Source organism: Solanum stenotomum, chromosome 4 (assembly GCF_019186545.1).
Source record: "Solanum stenotomum isolate F172 chromosome 4, ASM1918654v1, whole genome shotgun sequence".
NCBI classification, from domain to species: Eukaryota; Viridiplantae; Streptophyta; class Magnoliopsida; order Solanales; family Solanaceae; genus Solanum; species Solanum stenotomum.
Window position 1 is genome coordinate 64,422,605 of NC_064285.1, and position 24,189 is coordinate 64,446,793.

Below are 24,189 nucleotides of genomic sequence, written 5' to 3' on the forward strand. Positions count from 1 at the left end.
TGTTTGGCAGGTATACTAAAAATGAATGTCCAAGATTAATTGTCAATTTAAACAATCAAGAAATAATTGGTCACTTTTTTCCAATTCTGCCCTTAATGATAGTGTAGTTCAATTGAAAAGTTATGTGGACCTTTGGTATTCTTGGTATAGTAAGGTTATATTAGTCAAAGTACACTTTATATTAAATTTTCCTTGAGGGGTGTGCATGACCTTATCCTGACAAACAATTGTGAACGGAGGGAGTACAACACTAGAAAACAATTTCAAAATAAATATTCCTCCAATACCAAACACACCAGTATTAAAAATAATTATAGAAAAAGAATAAAATATTTCTGCAATACCAAACTCACCAAATTAATTCTAGCATTCTATTTCATTTAACGTGTTACTTATTTTTATGTTATTACTAGTATTAGAACCCTATTAGTAATAGATTTTTTAAAAGTGCATTTTTATATCTGAAAACATCTAAGTTTATACTTTCTATTTTACATTTAATAATATGTTTGTATACCCATAGAAATGTCATAACAAGTAGAAAACAAGTTACGAGAACACTATAATTAGATATAACAATAATTATTAAAAACATATCAAAAGCAAATAAAATAAAAATAAAAAACATTCGGAACAAAGAGGGAGTGTCTTTCGTAATGAACAAAATGAGGATGGTGAAACTATGATGATTCGAACATGTAAAGAGGAAATACACAAACACTCCATAATTAGAAAGTAAAGGTGGGTATGAGGAGATTGATTCGACATGACAAAACATATCATTAGTTTAGTGAAGACATGACCCTAAATATGAAGATCGAAAATTAAGATAAAGATCAGTAGGTAGTTGAGCGTTGTCCAGTTTCCTTGTCAATATTTTATTTTAACTATTAGTGTTATTTTATTCTTCAATTTTAGTGTATCATTGATTTTAATCATCATATTATTTGTTGTTGTAATGTTCTTTTCTTTATTTAACTCAGTGGTCTATCAGAAACATCGTCTTTACTAGGACTAAAATTATTAACACACCCTCCCCAAGCTCTCTTGTACAATTACGTTAGGTATGCTATCTTTGTTATAGTCACGTAAACAAGTTATTTAGGAGGTTTTTTTTTTAATAGATTATGAACATATAATTTTTTTTTATTAAAAAAAAAACGTTGAATATTTAACTCCGAATTAGTGCTGCATTTTTCTTGAGAAAATGAAGAGAGTAAGCATTATATACGCCGACATCGGCTTTCAATTAAAATTCGGATAACCAATGAAAATACGACACGTGGCCTTAAGCGAATAGAGAGCGGGAAAATAGGTGGGCTCGAGAGCACGTGATTTTTTAATTTTTAGCGCACAGGGAAAATGTTGACTTTTGTGGGGACGTAAAACATAAATCATTGTATAATTGAATAAAAATTAATTATATCAAATGGTAATCATACGAAGTGATTTGAATGTCTTGATTGACTTATGCTGATAAATTCATAATGTTAGAGCTTAAGAGTGAGGAAATGGAATGCCCTTAAAGAATAGGGACCATTTTATTCAAGTAGAGGGTAGCACAACCTAAGAAGTTCCCTTCAGCAACACAAACAATGATAAAAAAGAAATTGCTAATCGTGATGTTCAAGCCAGCTTGCATGATTAATTTCATGGGATATTTGTCACCTTCCACCAGCGACATGTACCAGATAATAACTCTATCCACAAAGGTAAGGACAAATGGAAAGAAATCAGAATGATAATATATATTAATTGAGTATATAAATATGTCTCCGTTTCTCTATTGGTATTCCAATAATGGAATCCATAATCGTTACAACTTGCAAAAACTTGAGAATCCCTTCCAACAAAATATATGAAGTGCTGCATAGTTAAATAGTCTGCAGCAAAAGATGATGTTGATCATCACGCGGTGGTCTGGAAAACAAATTCTGAAAAATAAAAACGGACTTCCCAGCTCAAGAAAACTGAATTGAGAAACCATGATCCGTTGTTGAAACCTTCGTTGGGCCAAAATCATCAAAGTCTGAGTCGGAGTTTAGATCTCTATGAAATTCGTCAGGTGAATCATCATTCTCAGAGCTGTGTTTGGAGGGAATCCTCAATTCAGACGATGGGACTGGCAAAGGATCTTCATTTAGATACTTGTCGTGGAGTAATTCCATTGCAGTAGCTCTACCAGCCGGGTCATAACATAGCAACTTTTTGACGAGAAGAATTTCATCAGTTGACCTGTTGGATAGACATGCTTCTAAGCCAATCGGCTTATCTACTTTACCGAATGACATAAGCTTGTAATCAGGAAGATCCGCACAACCAGGCCAGACTTCTTCAGATAAGTTCCCCAGAACACTTAAAATTCTGCCTATTTGATCAATGTCAGCATTTCCAGGAAAAAGTGGCTCCAAACGCAGAACCTCTGCAAAAATACAGCCTAGTGACCACAAATCAATCTCTGGTCCATACCTAGTGGATCCATAGAGTAGCTCAGGTGCCCTGTACCAACGAGTGCCGACACAAGATGTAAGTGGAGGAAAACAATCATGCTCACCATCGTCAACATCATACGAATATGTGCCTGGTAAGAGATCTTCCTCAACATAACTCATGGTTCCTGTAGCAAGACAGGAAGTATCCCCATCTTGAATATTACTATCTTTATCAGTGTCATCGAAGGGCCTGAATCTGAGCTCATCTGACTCTCCAAGACGGGCTGCTTGAACCATAGATCCTGGATCTTCAATAAATACACCTCCTTCAGAAGACACATCTGATATGTGTTTGAAATGTGATGGACCAGCCACAGTTGCCTGATAAGGAGTGGTCTGTACATACGGCTGTTGATTGTCATTAGCTACAAACCCGGGGGCCAGTAGTATCCTTGCCTGTGTGGAGCAAGAGGAGGCAAAGTCATATGGTTAGAAGGAAAAGAACATTAACCAGAAGTAGACTTGCAAGGAATCTACGCATTTAAGGATGTTCCAGCAGAAGAATATGGATGCCCCTAAGAAGGCTCTATTCTTGCGAGAGAAAATGTTATGCACATAGAGTTAGAGTGGATCTAACCCGACTTCACTGAGTTCAATAGAACTATTGGTTTTGGCTCGAACTATGTACACATACAAACAACAATAAAAACTGCTACACTGCAGTCCAAACAAGATTAAGGTCTTCTATAGGAATCCTCAATGGCCATGTTTCTCCATTTAAACTCTTCTCCAACCAAAATTATACAAATAATTCTCTATAATCCATATTTCTTTTCATTAAGAACATAAGTTCTCTATTTTCTACTAACATATAAATCTCTCACAAGGCTAAAAGACTACAAGAAAACATGCGATCTAAAGTGACATACTACTATAAATAAAACATATACCCAACTAATTGATATCACTGGACCTCCACACATCCCAGTAAACTAAAGGAAGCATGACCTTCGTAATATATGAACCACAGGATTAAGGATCTTGTGGTTCTATCAATTAAGAAGTAACATTCAACAATTGATGTTCCCAAACTAGTCGAGCAAAAAAGAGATGCTCAACAGATTCAAAGCTTGAGTTCATAGTAGAGTCAAAACATTTAATTTAGGCTCCTTCCCTTCCACTGCACGTAGCCGTGCTAGCAGGTACTACAAGCCCTCTGTCCCACACATCTAACCAGCTTGTATGGTTCACCACTTCCATTTAAAGCTCTCATTTGTTGAAGCAGAGCATAGTGCGCTTTAGGCACTGAGCAAGAAACGTCCATACTTGTATAGATTCATATCTTTCACTAAGTCAACATGGATTCCATAATATTGCAACGAAAAGGAAATGTACAAATATATAATAAGATCATACTCATTCTAAACCTACTAATCTACTAATCCTATATACTGGATTCGCCTTTGTATTAAAGCTACTAACTCGAACAAGGAGCTTAGTGACTGGACACCTCAAAGGATATCTTTTCGAGCTATATACTCCAACTCTGGTTAGCTGTAAATTCTCTTATGCATTGCAATCAAAATTCTACTAATAAGAAATGAAAATTCAAAGAGGTTTACATATCAAAGATCTTGACGAGCTTTATGCCTAGAGAAAGCCTGTTTGTAAGTTCAAATGAATCAGAAATATCATAAAAGGGAACAAATATCCGATTGATGCATAGTAAAAAATACACCTGAAGTATCATACTTTTGCGAGTTTTCCGCTTGAACAATCAAAACTACTTTTAATTGATGATTAATTTGATATTGTTGAGATTAAAAAAGCAGAAAATAATAAGCACCTGTCCAAAATCAGCCAATTTGAGGATCCCATCAGAAGAAATCAACAAATTCGAAGGCTTCAAATCTCTATGTACAATCGAATTCCGGTGACAAGCATCAACTCCACATAAAATCTGCATCATCCATCTCTTAATCTCTCCTAAACTCAATCCCTTTTCCCATTTCTTCGCTTCCTTAATAAGACAATCCAAATCTGTATGCAAATACTCCAATACAAGCACCGCATCTTCATCCTCCCTCCAGAAATACTCATGTAAAACGACGACGTTTGGACAATGCTGAAGCGTCTGTAACGCTTCGATTTCCCGAGCCGCTGATTGATAATCGTGGATTTCTTTGAGAGCGACGGTGACAGAATCGGATCTCCGTCGAGCTTTGTATACATCGGAATATGCTCCGGCGCCGATCCTGTTGAAGATTTCGTATTTTACGGTGATCTCTTTTCGGGTATGGATGCTCCAGCTCTTCGTTGATGGAGGATCCATATTATTTTTTCTTCTATGTTGAACTGCAAAAGGAAAATTTTGATTATTTTTTTTTACTTTTAAAGAAGAAGATGATTGGTTATGTCACGTGAGTTAGAGTCATTGCACGAGCCTAGTTTTAATAACAACAATTATTGAAGTGTAGTTTATTCGCGGGTTAGAAGCTAAGTTATTCATGATATCATGTTCGGTAGGTTTTTTTCTTGCTATATAGAAAATGTAATATATTCAATATGATGTTTGATTTGCAATTTAGAAACTTACTTATTAATACTTACATGTATAAGTGTAATGACTTTCGTGGTCATTTTTACGTATTTTTATTGTTTTCCCCCTTTTTGTAGCTTTTGTGTGGTGTTGGCTATGGGATTTTGTCTTGCCTACTTGGAGGTTGTGATAGCCGTCATCACAGTCCGATTTCTAGTTGTGACAATAAGTCTTACAAGGAAATCTATGTGTTGTTTTATGTAAGGTAGAAAATGAAATAAGTTACTAAACTTTGCTTAACTAAACTGGACACTATTATTTTTTAGACGAATTAAAGAGAAATAAATGTCATATAAATTGGAATAAATGGAGTATTCATTTAAATAAAAATTTAATGTGGGATAGTGAATATTTTGCCCTCGGTCCCTTTTGTTTCGATTGTTTAGTTAAGGATCTTTATACATATAGTCAATCGAATTTACTGTTTAATTTTTATAATCAATCTATATGAATTATACATGATATTTAGACCCAAGTCTAACGTTATTCGAAAGGAACAATTGCTTTTAAATTTTGTGCTCTATAACAAAGAGAAAGAAGAAAATAATTATCTAAAGCTATTGCTTAGTAGTAATCTTTGGGATTTTGTTTCTTTACATATTCTTCTCAATCCTAATATTTTCGCGCCTGTGTCAGATTTTTCAAAAAAAATGAATGACCTTTAGAGAATCTGAAACAAAACTGACAACATTTTTGAATGAATCCGAGCAACATAAACTGTCATACACATTTAAAATACATCAATGAAGGAATCAACAAATTCCCTACGCTTTTATACATCTAGTTTATGGTACAAAACAAATGCTATATGAAGAACAACTTTGCCTAAGCCATATTAAGGTATTTCAAATCATCAAGTAGAAAATGCTAATTTCCTTCTGATGCCACCAAAAACAACTTGCATTAACTCAACTACGCCTCAATCCCAAGCTCGTTTTAATAATCTTATGAAATAATATAACACGAAATCCACCTAACGTTTTGCTAAACAGCATCACAACCTCCACATACGATCCCCCTGCTATCGGAGAGAAATGAGACGTTAGGTAGTGAACAAGCTGGAGATAGAGAATCAACATACTGCGGAAATTTTCATGTTGTAACTACATTGAGACAGTTTTGAGAGCTGTTCAAAGTTCAAGTAAGAATGCCTTGTTATTAGTGAGTTCAACAATGTCTTAAAGTCTGTCATTTTTAAGATTTTGGTCCTCGAACTAACTATGTTGCTCGGACTCTTCCAAAATGTCACCGATGTGTGTTGGATCCTCCAAAAGTAGTACATTTTTGGAGAGTCCGTGCACATTGATAGTTTTAATATGGATACAGATACCATATATAGCTTTCACATTATAAGAAAATTCTTTCACTTACACAATTGAGCAGCCTGTGCTTCTGTGCCTTTTCTTACTTGAAACTTCCAGCCTCCTAGGAGGTTGAAGCACAACCTTGATTGCAGTATCGAAAACAGCTTTCACATTCTAACAAATACATACAAAAAACTTTAGTGAACAGACAATATGTTCGATAACAACAACAACAACATATCCAGTGTAATCCCACAAGTGAGGTCCAGAGAGGGTAGAGTGTACACAGACCTTACCCCTACCTCGTGGAGGTAGAGAGGCTGTTTTTGAAAGACCCTTGGCTCAAGTGAAGCAAATCAAAGTAGTTATGAAAAAGGAGATATGATAACGGAGAAAACAGGCCAATTAATACGGAAAGCAGTACAGGGCATCAAGAAAAAGAATAGTAACAACAACGAAACAATGCAGTAACTAAAACACAAATGATAACAGATGGTAACAAATATCAAAAGCCAGAAACTACATGTATAAGGCTAATACTATGACGATATGTTCAACAACAACGTTCCTATATAATAGCTAAAAAACGTCTAGCAGATGACGTGTACTTGATGAAGCTGAATGCATTCCATATCTAAGGTTAGTTTGCAGCAGAATTGAAGTACCTGTTGTGTTTTAGAGCTGCATTCTACATAAGCTGCAGCACCGATTTGTTTCCTTAGCTCCTCACCCTGCATTCAAGCTAATCGAGTTATTTGTGATGTTCCATCTATATCAAGCGTTTTACAAATTATAATGCTATATAGCGATAACACACTTGGGCAGGTGTAATGATATTTGAACCCATATGATCAGCTAGATATCCGTTGTCATCTCGAAGATCTGTACATATAAGAAAACATATGGACACAGAGTCTCAGGTTCTGATCTTAGGGGCTCGAATACAGTAAAATCCGATAAAATTTGAATCCATTTAGATACTTACCTAACTTTGTTCCAACAAGTACAATTGGAACATCAGGTGCAAAACGACGAAGTTCAGGCATCCACTGTATATAATTCAGAGTAAACAGAGTAACTACTCGATAATGAAATTGCAAATTTGACCATATGTTTGTTCAACGAAAAGACAGCAAACCACTATGAAGGGAAAAGGGTCAAAAATATCGCTCTACTATATGAAATATCTCAATTTTACCCCACGTTATACTTTGAGGCCGTTTATACTCTTGCCGTTAGCAAATCCTCTTGTACTTCACCAGATCTCCAACACGTATCAAAATACCTTAGGAAAAAGGTTCAAATGTATCCCTTTACTTCTGATTATGATTCGGAATATTTCAGGTTGGAGGTCCGTTAAGACCAAGGGAAAATGAAAAAGGATTTGCAAACAAGTGTATGAAATATGAATGTCCAAAAACAACAATAACAACAACGACATATTCAGTATAGTCCCACAAGTGGAGTCTCGAGAATGGTCCAAAGTACTAAAGGATGATAAATGAAGACACTTGGTACAATAAATTAAGATTGTATACCTTTTTTATAACATTTTCATAGCTTGCTCTACTGATTAAAGAGAAAGCTAATACAAATACATCAGCACATCTATAGCTTAATGGCCTTAATCTGCTATAATCTTCTTGACCTTTGAAAACACACACAAAAAATAAAAATCCATAAGATAATAGTAGTACTAATTAAGCAGATAAATCAAAGATTAAGAACCTAATAAATCTATTTAAAGAAAAAGTACCTGCAGTGTCCCATAATCCCAAATTGACAATTCTTCCATCCATAGACACATTAGCACTGAAATTATCAAACACAGTAGGAATATAATCCTGCAAAAAATACAACAACAACATATTCAGTATAATCCCATAAGTGAGGTTTGGGAACAAAAGTAGTTTCGGAAAAAAGAAAAAGCATGCCAGAAAACCTATATTCTTAAAAAGTAACAATAACTACAACAAAATAAGACGATTATTAGTATTACAGCTACAGGTATGGAAGAATAAGCGAAACAACACTCAACTACCTAACTAACCTTTTATTCTAATCTGTATCATCTATAACCTCTTATCTAGTGTCATGTACTCATCAACTAAAAAAGGATCTTTAAGACTCTGTTCTAGTAATAAGAGTGCAATATATAATGTGTAAGTCAGACGCACGTCACATGTTTAAAATCTTAACAAAAGCCTAATAATTAATTTTGAGAAGCCTAACGGAGTTGGTTCATTATTCATCGAGTTTCGAACAGTTGGGAAGAAATTAAAGAATTAAAACTTACAGTGGGAAATCTGTTACTTGTGTAACAAATTAACATACATGTCTTTCCAACAGCTCCATCACCTACAGTCACACATTTGATGAACTTTGAAACATTCATATTCAAAAAAAAAATTGAAAAAAAAAAATATTTTCTAAAGAAGGATTTCAAGATAGGAAGAAGAAAAAACAAAAGTACTATATATGTTTTTACTCTTTTTTTTTTTTTTTTTTTTTTGTGTGTTTCAAAAAGAAAACATTAAATAAAGAGAGGGTTTATTAAAGTTTTGTCAATAAATTTGAATTTTTTTGAGATGATAGAAATAATGATTATTTTTTGTTGAAAAATGGGACCATGTTTTACTAACGGCTAAGAACGACTTTTGTGGCGAGTTTGGCGATAACTAGCTGTATTCATTTGGCTGTTTCTCACTTGAATTGAAACGGTATTAGGATCCGATTAAATTTAAATTTATTCTGAATTAAGTGCTCTTAACTAATGTGATTCCGTAATCAGATCAATTTGAACCCAATACCTTTGATAAAAGAATATTTATCACTTTATTAGAACCAACTTTGTTAGTAGTTTTGTCATGCACGCTAAAAAATGTATGACATACTTTTCCTGCTCCAATTAATGTGACATAGTTTGAATTGCAGAAAATTTAATAATGTAACGAAGACTTTTAGATTCTATACTCTTAAACATATCATGGTATTTGTGTGACTATAACTCTACAAGACACTTAAAACTTATGATTTTAAACACGTCATAACATTTACGTGACAATAACAACTTCTCATAAATAATAAAGTAAAAACCATAAAGTTAATTGTTTTCAAATTCAAAATTAAACATAAGTTTCTAAAAGCATAAAAGAAAAGGAAAAACATATAGAAAGGGTCAAACATGTTTTTTTTTTAAAAGATCTTTACCTCAATAGCCGAACAGATCTACTGTTTATAACATGATCAGTATACATAAATTATACATTCACTTTTGATTAAAAAAAAACTATAAAATAACAATCTCTCCTTTCTTTTCAACTTGATCTTCCTCCCAAATTCTTTTATCTTCATCAGATCCATAAGCCCAAGCACACACAATAAAATAGAAAAAATTCCCAACACTCAACAAACAAAGTACCCAATAATAATAATCATAATGACCTAAATTCAAATTATTTGACACCCAACTCACTTTCCCTCCTCTACTTGAAGCATGATCAACAATTTCCACAATTAAACTTCCAACCAAATTCCCAAATCCCATTCCTAATGAAAACAATGCCACTCCAATACTAGCCATACTCTTAGGAAATTGTGAATAATAAAATTCTATTTGTCCAATCGCGTTGAACGCCTCAGCTAGTCCTGTCAAACAATGTTGCGGGACTAGCCACATTGCTGACATGTCCACTTGTGACAGTGGATGGTCCGCAAGCCCCTGGTCTAGGGCTCGCGAACGTCTCTCTCTTTCCACCAGTGCGGCCACAACCTGGGCCACACAGGAAAGTAACAACCCTATCCCCATACGTTGTTTGAAGCTGAGACCTCGTGGTTTCCTTGTGAACCTGGAGATCCAGGGCACGAGGACTCGATCATAGAAGGCTAGCCATGTTGTCAATGTGAGAACCCCATATGCACCATAGGAACTTGCTGGAATTTGGAAATTACTACCTTTTGATAAATGTCTATCCATTGTATTTGCTTGTAGTACTGGAAATGCGTGTTGACTTATTGTTACTGCTATCATAATGCTTGTGGACCAAATTGGAAGTACTTTGAGCAATGATTTGAATTCTTCAACTTGTTGAATTGTACAAAGATTCCATTGATTTGTAGATATTCCATTATTAGGGTTCAAATCTTTCTCTGGATTTCTAATTATGCATGCCTTATCTAGGAACCTATCAAAAAAAAAAGTTTGTTATCAATAACTTGTCAATTCAAGATTCAATGAAACTTGCACTTTTTTCAAAAATAGTTAGTTATAGATATATACGGTTGGACCAACTAGTTTATCAACATGACTAAAATATACACGACATATATATTATCAATGCATTAGGTATGTATATTATGTATAACATATGTATATTTGATATAAAATATAGGTATAAAACATAAATATGCACTTCAACTTGGCTTCAGCTGACATCTATGTCCTTCAACTTTGGGTGTGCACAAATAGACACTAAACTTGTACAAAATTGAACAAATAGACATATTCGTCTTACGTGGCATCCTACATGGCAAATTTGTGTCATACGTGGCATCCTGCGCGTATTATATCACATAGAACACTACTTGTTCAATATTATACGAGTTTAAGTGTGTACTTATGTGCACCCAAAATTGAAAGGCATAAATGTCAGCTGAAAGTAAGTTAAAAGACATTTATGTATTATACCTAAAATATACATACACTACCTACACACTTATATGTAGAGAAGTTTAATTACACAATCATGTTACTTATATAAATAAAATCTATAGATAAATGAGTAATAATAAGTATTAATTTGCAACTTGATAAAAATGTTATGAACTCACTATAATATATTGAACTACACTAATAATCATATCATTATAGTAGTTTATAAAATTACCTCTCAATAACAACTATATTCTTTTTTAGTAATTAGTAACATAATAATTAACCATTTTTATAGAAATAAAATCTCTGAAATTACCAATAATATGTCTAAACATTTTGATACTTTAATACACAACATTAAAAGATTTTCCTATCATTAGAATTTGATATTTAGCAAATAAAAGCTTAGATATTATGCTCTTTTTTCTTCTTTCTTATAATAGTGTCACTATAGCAGTTGAAAAATCTCGAAATCGAAAAATCATACCTTAGTTTATTGGATGGAAAAATAGATCTTGAACCCTTCTCATCATGATGATACCATCCATTAGAATCCATAGGAGGCAAAGCAAGATGTTTATTTTTCCATGCCACAGCAATAACTTGAACAAAATTAGTAAACAAACTTTTTTTTGCTTTTATTTTAATAAAAATTGTTGAACCTAGAAGGAAAAAAATTGTTGCCAAAAACATTAGTCCTGCAGGTACTCCAAATCCCACAACCCAACCAAATTGTGTCTGAATATACACAATGACTGTGACTGAAATTAACACTGATATTCCTACTGCTGCATAATACCTGTTGGAATAAAAATAGCACAAAAATAATATTCTCGATAAATAACAAAAATAAAGACAATATGACAAATTAAAGAGGATTTTAAAAAGGTGAAATGACCCGGAAAACTTTTGTACTTGGTTTCATTATCAGTTGGACGACCTCCAGGGTCCAGGGTCAACTGACAAACGAAATTAAGTACATGAGTCTTCCAGATCATTTCGCCTTTAAAAAAAAAGGATGATAGTATTTTTTGGTCCATTTAGTTATTGATAAGTTTTATTGGTCTTTGTAATATATAACAAGCAAATTTTAGCTTTTTTGGGTCTTAGTTAAAGGTTTTATGTAGGGAACATGTTGTATATTCTAAAAACTTGATACAATATTTGGAAAATTAAATGGTAGCGCGGTTAAATAGTATTTTTGTCCCTTAATTATTGATAAATTCTGATTTGATCCGTATAATATTTCACTAAACATATTTAATCTTTAATCAATCAAGATGTTTGCTTTTTTGGTCCTTTTATATAGGAAAAATGTTATATCTCTAAACTATTTTTAAGACTATATTACCCTTTATGTATAGAGTAACAATATAAACGTAACACAACATGAGTAATTTTAAATGGTACATCAAAATTCTCGACAAACATTTTTCATCGAAAACATTTGCGTTAATGAGTGCAATTTCCAACGAACTTCTAACGAGTGGTCAACAGAAATCTTGTTTTTTCTAGTAGCGTGGTTAATAATTCAGTAAATTTCTAAAAACACGCAATCAGCTATCAAACATGGTATTACTTATGACGTTATCATAATAAATTAAATGCATATTACCAATTGAAGAAACTTTGCAAGATCCTTCCATTGTTGGGGTTTTTAGGATTGTCAAATTGATCAGCACCAAATGCTAATGAACATGGCCTGATTCCACCAGCTCCAATAGACATCAATGCAAATGATGAAAATAGAAATGCATATTGAGCAATGGTTGGTTTTAGACAATTTCCTAATTCTAATTTGCAAGCATGTGGCCTTGCTTCTTTAAGTGTAGCTGTTAACCAAAGGACCACCATTCCCTATAATCAAAATAATATATAGTGTTAAATTTAAACTTGATAACGAGCAGAGACGAATTCAGGATATAGAGTCAGTAAATTCAATATGATTGAGTAGTGTTTGTGTTTATGTTTGGCCATAAATAACATATTCATTATTTTTGGGGAATAACTTCAGTATTTGCGATAACATTTACGTTAAAAACGTGAGACGGAAATTGCAAATTGATTAATAGTGTGTCAGTGTAAACTGATTACATTACACCACCTTGAGGTGCAGTTCTTCTCTAGACCCTACGTGAAGCTAGATCATGCACCAAGCTATTGTTTTTTATACTTAGCTTGAATTAAAAATCACCGATTCAACCAAACACATAAAATATGTCCTAGATCCACCTCAAATAATAAATTTCAATGAAAGTAACAAACAACTAACATATGAATAATAAATTTCACGAGGGTCATTCAACTTCGAATTTATCACATAAAATGATTTATATGTGATTATAAACACAAAATTGAATGATTACCGGTCGAATTTACCCATATAACAATAAAAGAAGATCTAGAGAATATATATATATATACTTACAATTAGGGTGATGAATGTCCCTAAAGCAATGACATAAAATCTTCCCAAGTAAGAATCAGCAAGAAAAGCTCCAAATATTGGTGTGAAATTTGACATAGCATTCCACCAAAAAAGAATAGTTGCACCACTAGCATTAGTTAAGTGATACTCATTTTTCAAGTACAAAATCATATTTGAAATTAATCCCACACTTGCAACTTTCTCCAATGCCTCATTTGCTGTCAATTGCCATCATAAAAAAAAGGTTAAAAATTAATATATCACTACTATTAAAAAAAAGATAGAAATTGACTTGTCGGAAATGTTATCCATTAAAAATATTCACCACGAGCTTGTTTGGTATGACAAATATCATTGTTTCACGTAAAATATATACATATTTTCAAAATTCTATTTCGATGTTTGGTTGGAAGTGGAAAATATTAATGATTAATATGAAAATTTGTAAATCTAATAATGTTATTTTCATGAAATTTTTGAGTACTATACATTAATATTAATGGAAGTTAAAAATTAAGATAGCTACAAGGAATTAAGTAACTTCCACCTAAGAGTGATTAGGGAAGTTATTTAATTTCCCCCTTTCTTGAAAATTATGATTTCTTCATGAAACATATTTTTTGAAATTATGATTTCTGTCGTACCAAACATACGGTTAATTCAAGAGGGAAAAAAATCCATACCAAAGGGCTAAAATAATAAATGATAAAATTACATACCAATAATAAAAGGCATGGTTTTGAGGCCACCTAATTTCTTGTCACTTGAAACATCTTCAGAATTAGTTTTCAATTTATCTGAATTGTTTTCCTCAATTTTCTCCATCACCACAAAATTATGACTCAAAAAATATTTTTTTAATTCTATACAAAACTTTTGAGAATGAGAGAAAAAAATGATGAGTTTTTTTTTTTTGTTCAGAAAAATAGAGAGAAAGCTAATGAATTTTTTTTTTATGTTCAACCTATTTAACAGTTTGTTTTTTGCCTTATGCAAAATGATTCCTTTATATGTTTGAAATTTTCCTTAATAAAAAAATCGACAAAAATAATGCCATTTGGCTACATATAGCCAATAATATAGCATGACTTATGATGTCAATTAAAAAAATTTGAGTTTAAGTTATATATAAAGTCGGTCAGTATAATAAATTTTAACTCCACTTTTATCGTTATAAGAAGTAAATATATCTTATGTTCGACATTACAAATCTCATATTTTAAGAAGACGTAGCTACAAACGGTAGGTAGATATCCTTTTTTGAATGACATGATATTGTATAAAATTATTTACATTAACGATGTATATAACTTAAACTTAATATTTGAAAATCACAAATTGATTGATTCAAATTTGCGATTAGGGCCCACTAAAATGTCAATAACATCGATCGAATAACTACTTTGTAATCTCAGCTAAGTTGATGACAACAAATTATTGTCATATAGTGAGTCAGTCATTTTTTTTTTGGAAGTGTGTTACGAACATATTGTTAACGTTACGGCATCAATTTAATATAATTTTCAAAATAATTACGCCTAATTGTATACTTTTTTTCATACACTAATAATTAGTGAAATCGAATTTCAAGAATATATATATATATCAAATCCACTTCAACTTCAAATTAGTTGATAAATAAAGTTTTCTATTCTTCGTATCGTTCTATTTAGACTCATTTTATTTATATTTAGGATTAATTGTCTAACTACACATCCTTTTTTACCCTATTTTCTATTATTTCCTACCATTCCAAAAAAATTACAAAAATCCCTCTTTTTCATAATTTCTCTGACTTTTCCGGATATAAACTATCACCCCAAGATTTTTTTCCTTTTTTCACGCCTAAAATCACGTATCATCAATTATCTCCATCACTCTATTTTTGAATTTGAAATCTTTTCTCTTTCTGATTTATCATTGCAAGTTATTGAAGAGATAGTTATTTTTCATCTTCTTCTTCATTTTTTTTTTCTTTCTACTTCATCAGGTATCGATTCTTTTATTTATTTTTTTAGCTTTTTCATCTACAAATTTAATCAAAGAAGGATGCATCTAGCCCACTTTTCCAGATACATCAAATCTTTTATTTATGTGATGCGAATTCGAATTTATCAAGATTCTAAAATGTTAAAGATCCCAAAAGAAAGTATCACTGTGGGCTTGTGGGCCTTTGTTGGAAAAGCTAAGCCCACTTCACAGTTAGCCCATCAAAGGGTGAATTCCTCTACATAAAAAGAAAAGTGAGTATTTTTATGTATAAATTATAGGAACCACATATTATAAGTACTAAATAACATCTTATCCCTTCTAGTTTTCTATTTACCAAAAATCCCTTAAAAATGATGTTTGCGGGATACATAGCGTTGTGCACGGGATACATTAGGTTTGATACATTTCACATAGCGGGATACATAGCGTTGTGCACGGGATACATGCGGAATACATAGCGTTTGATACATTCCACATAGCGGGATACATAGCATTGTGCACGGGATACATGCGGGATACATAGGTAAATAAGGGATTTTTGAAAATTTTGAAATAAATAGGGACAAATGGATATTAAGGTAAGTAAAGGAGTGTAGTTAAGTAATTTGTCCTATTTTTATTAGTGATACTTTTAAAAGAAATCCATTTGGCATTTATTGGAGAAAAATAACAAAAATGGTTTTTTTATTTAGGTGTAAGTTCATAATCGTTCCTTAAATATACATATTAGTTTTATTTTATTAAATTTATAAAAAAAAAAGTGAGTATTTTTGGTATATGTTGAATATTTAATCAACTCGGATCGTTAGGTTTAATATGAACCATAAAAAATGGCAATATAAACTCATACATGGAAGTGCAGTTTTTGATGATTTTAGTCTATATCTTGTATTTAGTATAGTTTCGATTTCAATGGGACTTTCCTAATGTTTCTAGTTATTTTTTTTTCAAAGTTCTCATCGAATGTAATATCCAAAGTTTATTAAATATTTGATGAAAAAAAAAAAAAACTTTCTATCATCAAACATAAAAGACCAAAACTGTTTATGAGTATATCTGATGGATTATTCTAAACCTACTCCTAAGAAAACATTTTTTTTCATTTGAGTCTCATTGATTTTATAAACTACTAGTAAAATTATATGCTACCATGTGTATATAAATAAAAATTAATCCAAATTAATTATGAATTGGCCTGTGTATTTGTTATGGCATCTTGGAAGTGGCAATTTGTCAACTTTGCTTCTTTTGTCATGAAAATTAGTCTTTATTGTTAATTATATATATATAGTCTGAAGGCATCTGAAATGATTTTAATATCTAATATTTATTATATCAAAAATCAACATAAATAAAAGTTTATCATATAGTATCATCATTGCCTTAAGTTTCATGACTATTCTCATCGCGTAAAATTGATTTTTTTTCTAGAGCATAATTCTCAATCTCAATATAATACACATATATCAAATACTTGGTAGGAAGCGCTTTACTTTCTTAACGAGATTTATTTGTATACAAATATAAAATAGTCAACTCGATGGGGAGCGCTTTACTTCCTTACCGGGCCTATTTGTATGCAAATGCAAAATAGTCAACTTGATAAAATTTCAGACAAGTGCATGGTACCCAATTTTGACGTTGACATTTAATTTGCACTATAACAATTAAAGGGTTTAGTGACAATAATATAATTGTCTCTATATTATATTTAGCTGCAATAATAAATGTGTATTTATAACCAATACTCTATATAAATACGCTTTAGCGACTTTACGTGCAATGACATTAACTCAATGACCGCTAAATATTTTTACAGCAATAAATATTATTGTTAAATCTTTTTGTGGCAATAAATATTGCCGCTAAATGGAAATTCTATTGTCACTAAATGTCTTTTTTGTTATAGTGTTGCGTCTGCTCCTTAAACTTTTTTGCACGTATACTAATCTCGAGACAACTTCACCGTTACAATATTTAGCGTTAATTTTGACTAAATCAATTTCATATAACTGAAGTTCAATCATTTTACCGGAAATTTAGTTAATATGGCCATTGTTATTGGTGTGTACACACCTTATTATTGGTATGTTAAATTAGTTAAAGAAACATTTTTTTCTTTTAGAAATCACTACAAGAAGTGGTTGCTTAAAGTCTTGTAAAAAATGGAAGACTTAATTAGTGACTTTGTTGTGCATCACATAATGCTAAGTTTGAAATTTGAGGACTCTTTAATTTTATGGTTATCATGTTGCTTCTTATCTTGTGCCTTAAAAGATTCTAAAAATGACCTCCACTTAGTCTATTGTGGGCTTGTGGCTAGAGTTTAAGGATTATAATAATGGAGGCCTTTCTTGATATAGAAAAAATATACAACTTTCCTCTACTTGGTTTGGTCATTTTAGGTATTCAACATAAGTAGGTATTGATCGAGACAAATTCAAAATTTAAGTTTTAAACTTCAATTATTAAGGTTCATAGTTAAATTCATTATATTTTATACATAAAATTATACTTCACAATAAAAGTACTGTATTCAAATGAACGTTAAACTAGTACACTACATTCGCCTCTAATCATAAGTCATATCAACAATATGTATATCGATAAAATCTTAAACGCATCTGATATTTATATCAATTTATTAAGTACATGCATGATACATATTTTCATATGCATTGGTATCATGCATTAAAATTCATAATTAAGGGAAATAATATATAGTTTACCCATGATCTGGAGACCAAATCCCAACAACACATATCAGTGGTAAAACAATCTCCTCTACACGTTATTTTTTATTTGAGAGTGTTACTCTCTTTAAAAGAGTATTCAAATGCATAAAATAAACAATCTATCTTGATATAAACATCGAGTTTAGACAAGTTTTAAATGTTGTTATATCTTCACTCACCAAAGTACACATCCTTCTTTCCTTGAGCATAACCACAAAAAAGTAGTACTTTGTGTATAAATATTAATTGATAATAGTTATATTTTGAGCAATAAAACAATAATGGGGTGGTGGCGCAGTTGGCTAGCGCGTAGGTCTCATAGCTAAAGAGTTATCCTGAGGTCGAGAGTTCGAGCCTCTCTCACCCCATATCTTTTTCTTATTTTTTTTTTTTGATCGTACAACCTAGCAAGGGAGACATAAATATCGAAAAATCAAATCGAATTAGTTTTCAATTCTATATTTTCTAAAACTTTGGTTCTTAGTCTTAGGGTCATGAAGTGCATCGAAGAAACGAAGTTTTAAGACATGTTCAAAAATTTTATTTTCTTTGCTTTTATATGGTTTCTCAATTAATGAGAGAATTTCTTTTTTCTTTTACGTGTATTTATTTATTTATTCAATAATATTCACCTATTCGACCTTTTTAAAGTTATTTGGTTGAGTTTTACTCTTATCTTTGAATACCCTCTCAGAAAATTAGAGAGTGGAGAAAGAAAGAATAATTAAAACATAAAGACGATTGTCAAAAATTCAATTATTGGTAATCATAAAAGATTATTTGAGATGGATCTTTGATCGAAGTTATCAAAAAACTCGTTAATTAATTTAAAAGAAAGTTAATATTGAGGCTTTATATCTAATCAAACCAAACAAATCTAAATTAATTGTCGTTTGCGTTGGAACGATATAGTTGGAATTGTTTTTAAGTCATCTGTGAGGTTATTTATTGTTTCTTAATTGCTGACATTCTTCACAAATATATAAGAATCAAAATTTAAAAATCGAAGTAAATCAAATCAAACATGAAAAAATTGAGTCGACTATATGCACATTATTGAAAATTTTAAAATCAAACTGAAATTTAAAAGGACCAAGCAATTCACCCCACCAAAAAAACAAAAAAAAAAAACGAAGGCCTCTAACCATTATTGGATTATATGGTACAAAGAGGTGAATCACATCAAATTATTAAACCTTTTACTCTTGTCATCTTCTCATTCTTTGCCATAATGATCTACCATTTTCCTTTTTCCATATTAGTAGTACTACACTAAATTGGTCATGTTATTCAACACCACAAACTCTAAAAGGGTGGTTGGTACGGAAATGAGATAAATAAAGTTATTTCATAAAATTAGTTATTTTATTATATATATATAAAAATATATATTTTATTATTATAGTATAAATAGTGAAACAAATAATTTTGGGATTAGCTAATAAAACTCATAACCAAATATTTAATAAAATAATCTTGTATTCTATTAAGAGCTTATTATCCTTTATCCCTCATATCAAAGAACCCTGAGGGTACTCTTGGTAAATTCCACCATGTCCGGAGTTAGGGAGTTCAAAGGGGTTCATCCAGATTTTATATATATATATAAACTAGATAATGGTGCCCGTGCTATGCACGGGCCCAATAATATAAATGGTATGTTTTGGGGCTAATAACGGAGTTTTTGAATCGATTGTTTGCGTGGATAAATGAATAAGTTTTTTTATCACAAACCTGTACTTTCTTTGACACTATTAAAATGGACCCAATATATGTTATTTTTGTTGTCTTAATTTATGTGACACAAATAAAATNAGGTACTCAAAATTATTTTATATGTATACTAACAAACATTATTGTATTTTTTTGGGCTTTTTGTATGTTTACTTTTTTTATACTCCTATTTAAACTTTTTTTAGTGAAAATCTTAATTTTGCTATTGTTATATCAAAAGTCTTTTATTTCTTTCATAAACTTCATATAGACTATCACATAAAATGAAATGAAAAAAGAATTTGCTTAAACTGTTAAAATGATTTATGCCTAGTTATAAACTATGTTGGTCAGACTCTTTAAAGATGTTGATGGGTGTGTGTTGGATCCTTCAAAAGTAATGAATTTTTAAAGGATACGACACAAATGTGACAACGATTTTGAAGAGTCCAAGGGGTTAGGTTATAATAAAAAGGTTCCCATGACAAGAAGCAAGTGGAAGTTAAGTACAATAATTCATGCAAGTTTTTCTTTATGTTGGAACCCAATAATTATTTTTTTGTTGTGATATATATAACTCATTAGTCATGAGGTCCTTTTCCTCACAAGGGCTTTAGTAAAACTCTCATTTTACACAGTACACTTATTAGGAATTGTACTAATAAGTATTCATTGAATTTATATATCATGTGACAATCTTGGATAGGGGAGACACACCATATTTGGTTTCTTGGTTTGAGGGGCCAAAATATTTCTCACGAGAGTCAAACTATATAAATTCTTAATATCAACAATTTAAGATATGTATCAACTAGGAATAGTTACTGTAAATAAATATCGTAAAAATGAAAAATAATGTTGCTAACCATTATTTTTGGTTGTGATATGTATCAACTAGGGGTAGTTACCGTTACCAACACTTAGCAGGTTCACCGCTAAGGGTATGTGACGTCCATGACGAAGGGGGGCTGAAAAAAAGGAATGTCAGTGTTTTAGACCAATAAATTTCTAAAGAAAGAGTGCACATGATATACACCTTAGGTGAATTTCATATCAAAATAGAAAAAGAGAAATTATGTAAAGAATTTTATAAAATATAGTACAAGTGTACAACTTTTCATGGTACATGTAATTTTAGGCTCAATGATAACGTAGCTCGATGGACAAACATGATTAAGCCAGCATAAAATTAATATAAGATAGAAATAGGTTGATTTAATGAATGTTTATATCTTCCATTTTCAGTAAATTATCTTCTTTATTTCTTCCATCAACATAAAACGGATTCCATTGTCTGAAAGATTAATGTTTAACATAATATATTAGACTATAACCTATCATGATGAGCTTACATCCAACCTATAGGTTTACGAAAATTCAATGTCTATTACATTGATTTTCGTATCTCAATAGAAATAGAAATACATAAACTTCAAATTTAAGACATAGCGGCCCTGAGTTGCTAACTTAGATATATGTACTAAATATTTTGAAAATAATACTATGGTGACTATGTCCAAATTCAATTGATCTTCTGCTCAATTGAATTTGATGATTGAAATTATCATGAGAGATTTTAGGCAATGCATGTTGCACTTTCAATTGCTTTTTAAGATTCCATTTCCAATAGTAACCTCCACTAGCAATCTTCTTGATAGATTTCCCAAATGGCTAGGATAACTACTGAGATCGGATATATGAATTCTAATTAAATTATTAGTAAGAGTAGATTCAGAATGTTAAACTTGACAAATTAATTAACCTTTGGAGTTTCTATCATTGAACTCATGATATATATCATATTCTACATTTATAGGGTTAAAAATTTAATATTTATTAATTTTTTACTCATATATCTATGTTCTGTGTTAAAAATATTATGTTTTGTTCGACCTATTTGAAACATATGCTCCATCTGCTTTTGTTAGACTAAGTTGTTCAAACTTTTCACTAAATACTGAAAACGTTTTAGGAGTGTCTGAGCAATACAAAATTATTATTAGGATAATACTTTGAGAAAACTTCTATATATTTTGATCATGTTCATGTATCATCTACAACTTGGCTTTAATTTATGCATGATTTGCTGAAATTTGTAACACTAGTTGTTGCAATAGAAGTTCAGTCTCTTCCCATAATTCATGTATGTTTCCTAATAAGCAAGGTCCCATGACAAGAAACTAAGTGGTGACGGGAGAGTCTTAACACGTTAGAGTCACAAATTTTATTTTATATAATTTTCTTTTAAAATTTCAAACTTATAGCATAAAAATTTTAAATTACCTTTGTTATTACTATTGTGTGTGTGTGTGTGGGGGCGGGGGGGGGGGGGGNNNNGAATCAGAACTTAATCTATATTATTTCCTTTTTTCTATTTGCGCAACACTGTTTTTAAAAAAGGATTCAATTGAATTCCTTCGATTTATTATATGAAACTATGTACCTTCGAGATATATCACAAAAGCGATATGGTGTATGATAGGTTAACTTGAACTCATTCTAAATAATCTAAGTTCGTCTCTAATGTTCATGGTCTCTTACCATAGTCGTGTTTGCGTTCAGTTTTAAAAAAAAAAGAGTCAAAATTTAAAATTTATAGATTCAGAACTAATTTTCATCAAATTCATAGGTTATTTTATTAAATATTTAATACTTTTTTTTATATACAAAAAAAATTTTAAAGCAAAATTTAATAATTCATCTGAGCTCGTATCTAATACTGTAACTCCGCCCAACTTGATATTGACACATCAACATGATGTTTTCTTGGTGGGACTTAAAGTATGATTTCTCATGTTTAATCAAATCTCAAATGGGGTCAATTTTATGTTGTTTCAAGATTAATCATCTTGTCCCCAATTTTTAACAACCTAAAAAGTCTACCCTATGATTATGACATCCATTTTTTTTTTCACATACTTACACATTCTATGACTGTTAGCTGTAATAGCACTTCCCTTGCTGCATATTTCACTTCACACTTTTTTTTTAGTATGCTTATTAGTTACTAATATTTATTTTGGGTTCGATTAATTTAAATTTTTATCAATTTTTTATTTATTTTAGGAGTAAAATATTTTCTATTACATGCGATGTCTTTTTTAGTCTTTGAGAAATGATAAGTATTGTTCACTAAACGACCCATAAAATTTGGGGTTAAACGAAATTGGTTAGAAAAATTTATGGACTAATATACAAGAAAATTTTAAATAATCCCGAATTTCTATTTCATGCCTTAGGAACTTCTAAAAAGCGATGTCGATCTGTGAAACACAATGGATATTGGTCACTATCGTTTTGAATGGACGCACAAAATTTTAAGTCAAACAAAGTTATTTTCAAAAAAATATATGAACTAATATACACAATTTTTTTAGATAATCTTGAATTCATATTCTGTGATCCCAAAACTTCAAAAATAAATAAATAATATAAGTGTTGCAGAAGTAATGTATATCATTCACTAACCATGGACGAATTCATATATTATAAGAATCAAAATTAAAATTTACTTATAATTATGGGGGGAAATGCTAATATTATGCATGCTTTAGAAAAAGTTGTAAAAAAAGAAAGCAAGAAAGCTAAAGCACCTTTTTACTGAAAGAATTAGCTGTGTTTTATTTGTCCCTGTTTTCACAGCCTTCTTCCTATATAATATTCTCTTCTAAGTTTGTCGTTTATTAAAAAATTAATTTATCTATATCATTTTTTTTATTTATATAATTATTTATTAATTAAAAATACAATTTTGATTTTACAAAATTATTTTTACGTATGATCTATTTTGATTCAATCATATTATTAATTAATTTATTTTTTAGGAAATTACTCAAATATATCATTAAACTTTGCTTCAAAAAGGCTTATTATATCATTCGTTAAAATTTTGACTTATCTATGCTATTTTAGTTAATAAATAATGACACGAATGAACCTTTTTCCAAACGATAATGATAAAGATTAACCAGTTTTTCAACAGATAATATAGATACATTTTTTTGACAAAGTTAGATAACATATTTAAACCTTTTTTCTTTTATTAAATGCAGTCATTTTAAAAAGAAAAAAACAAATTTATTATATTTTAAAATAATACAATAAAACTGTTATTTATCAGTATGTTTTTAATATTGGAAAAGTAAAAATAGACGGAGTAATTTTTATCTTTTAGTTTTTCATCCAGTGTTTTGATATCCATATTAGGGTAAAATGACTCTAATAAAAGTGATTTCGTATTCAAAAGTTCTCCAAAAAAGATTAAGAAGAACTTACTACTCCACCATGAACTCGTGTTAGTGAGTGAGTATTTCTCTTATTCCAGTTCTATCT

At 30.8% G+C, this 24,189-nt stretch overlaps 3 protein-coding genes and 1 non-coding gene across 5 annotated transcripts; 1 reads left to right on the forward strand and 3 right to left on the reverse strand.

Annotated features, from left to right (window-relative positions):
* Positions 1–1,727: 1,727 nt before the first annotated feature.
* LOC125861680 (cyclin-dependent kinase F-1) lies at positions 1,728–4,808 on the reverse strand. Its single transcript, XM_049541532.1, has 2 exons — positions 4,279–4,808; positions 1,728–2,888 (listed from the first exon to the last, which is right to left on the reverse strand). The coding sequence occupies exons 1-2, from the start codon at positions 4,762–4,764 to the stop codon at positions 1,962–1,964; spliced, it is 1,413 nt and encodes a 470-aa protein (XP_049397489.1). The 5' UTR covers positions 4,765–4,808; the 3' UTR covers positions 1,728–1,961.
* An 894-nt stretch (positions 4,809–5,702) lies between these two features.
* On the reverse strand, positions 5,703–8,812 carry LOC125861681 (rac-like GTP-binding protein ARAC7). 2 transcript variants are annotated; one of them, XM_049541533.1, is made up of 8 exons: positions 8,632–8,812; positions 8,092–8,179; positions 7,874–7,983; positions 7,321–7,384; positions 7,153–7,217; positions 7,001–7,066; positions 6,403–6,509; positions 5,703–6,052 (listed from the first exon to the last, which is right to left on the reverse strand). In XM_049541533.1, the coding sequence occupies exons 1-8, from the start codon at positions 8,728–8,730 to the stop codon at positions 6,016–6,018; spliced, it is 636 nt and encodes a 211-aa protein (XP_049397490.1). In that variant the 5' UTR covers positions 8,731–8,812; the 3' UTR covers positions 5,703–6,015. The 2 variants fall into 2 exon arrangements, with proteins under 2 accessions (XP_049397490.1, XP_049397491.1); XM_049541534.1 differs by having other exon boundaries at positions 5,703–6,049; positions 8,632–8,774.
* Positions 8,813–9,624: 812 nt separating this feature from the next.
* LOC125861660 (protein NRT1/ PTR FAMILY 1.1-like) lies at positions 9,625–23,340 on the reverse strand. The gene is made up of 7 exons (XM_049541513.1): positions 23,326–23,340; positions 21,823–21,835; positions 14,137–14,166; positions 13,418–13,635; positions 12,605–12,846; positions 11,477–11,788; positions 9,625–10,519 (listed from the first exon to the last, which is right to left on the reverse strand). Exons 1-7 carry the CDS (start codon positions 23,338–23,340, stop codon positions 9,625–9,627), a joined length of 1,725 nt encoding a protein of 574 aa, XP_049397470.1.
* TRNAM-CAU (transfer RNA methionine (anticodon CAU)) lies at positions 18,428–18,512 on the forward strand. Its single transcript is given in 2 exon segments — positions 18,428–18,465; positions 18,477–18,512. It is a non-coding gene; the product is annotated as a tRNA-Met (tRNA).
* Positions 23,341–24,189: the final 849 nt, after the last annotated feature.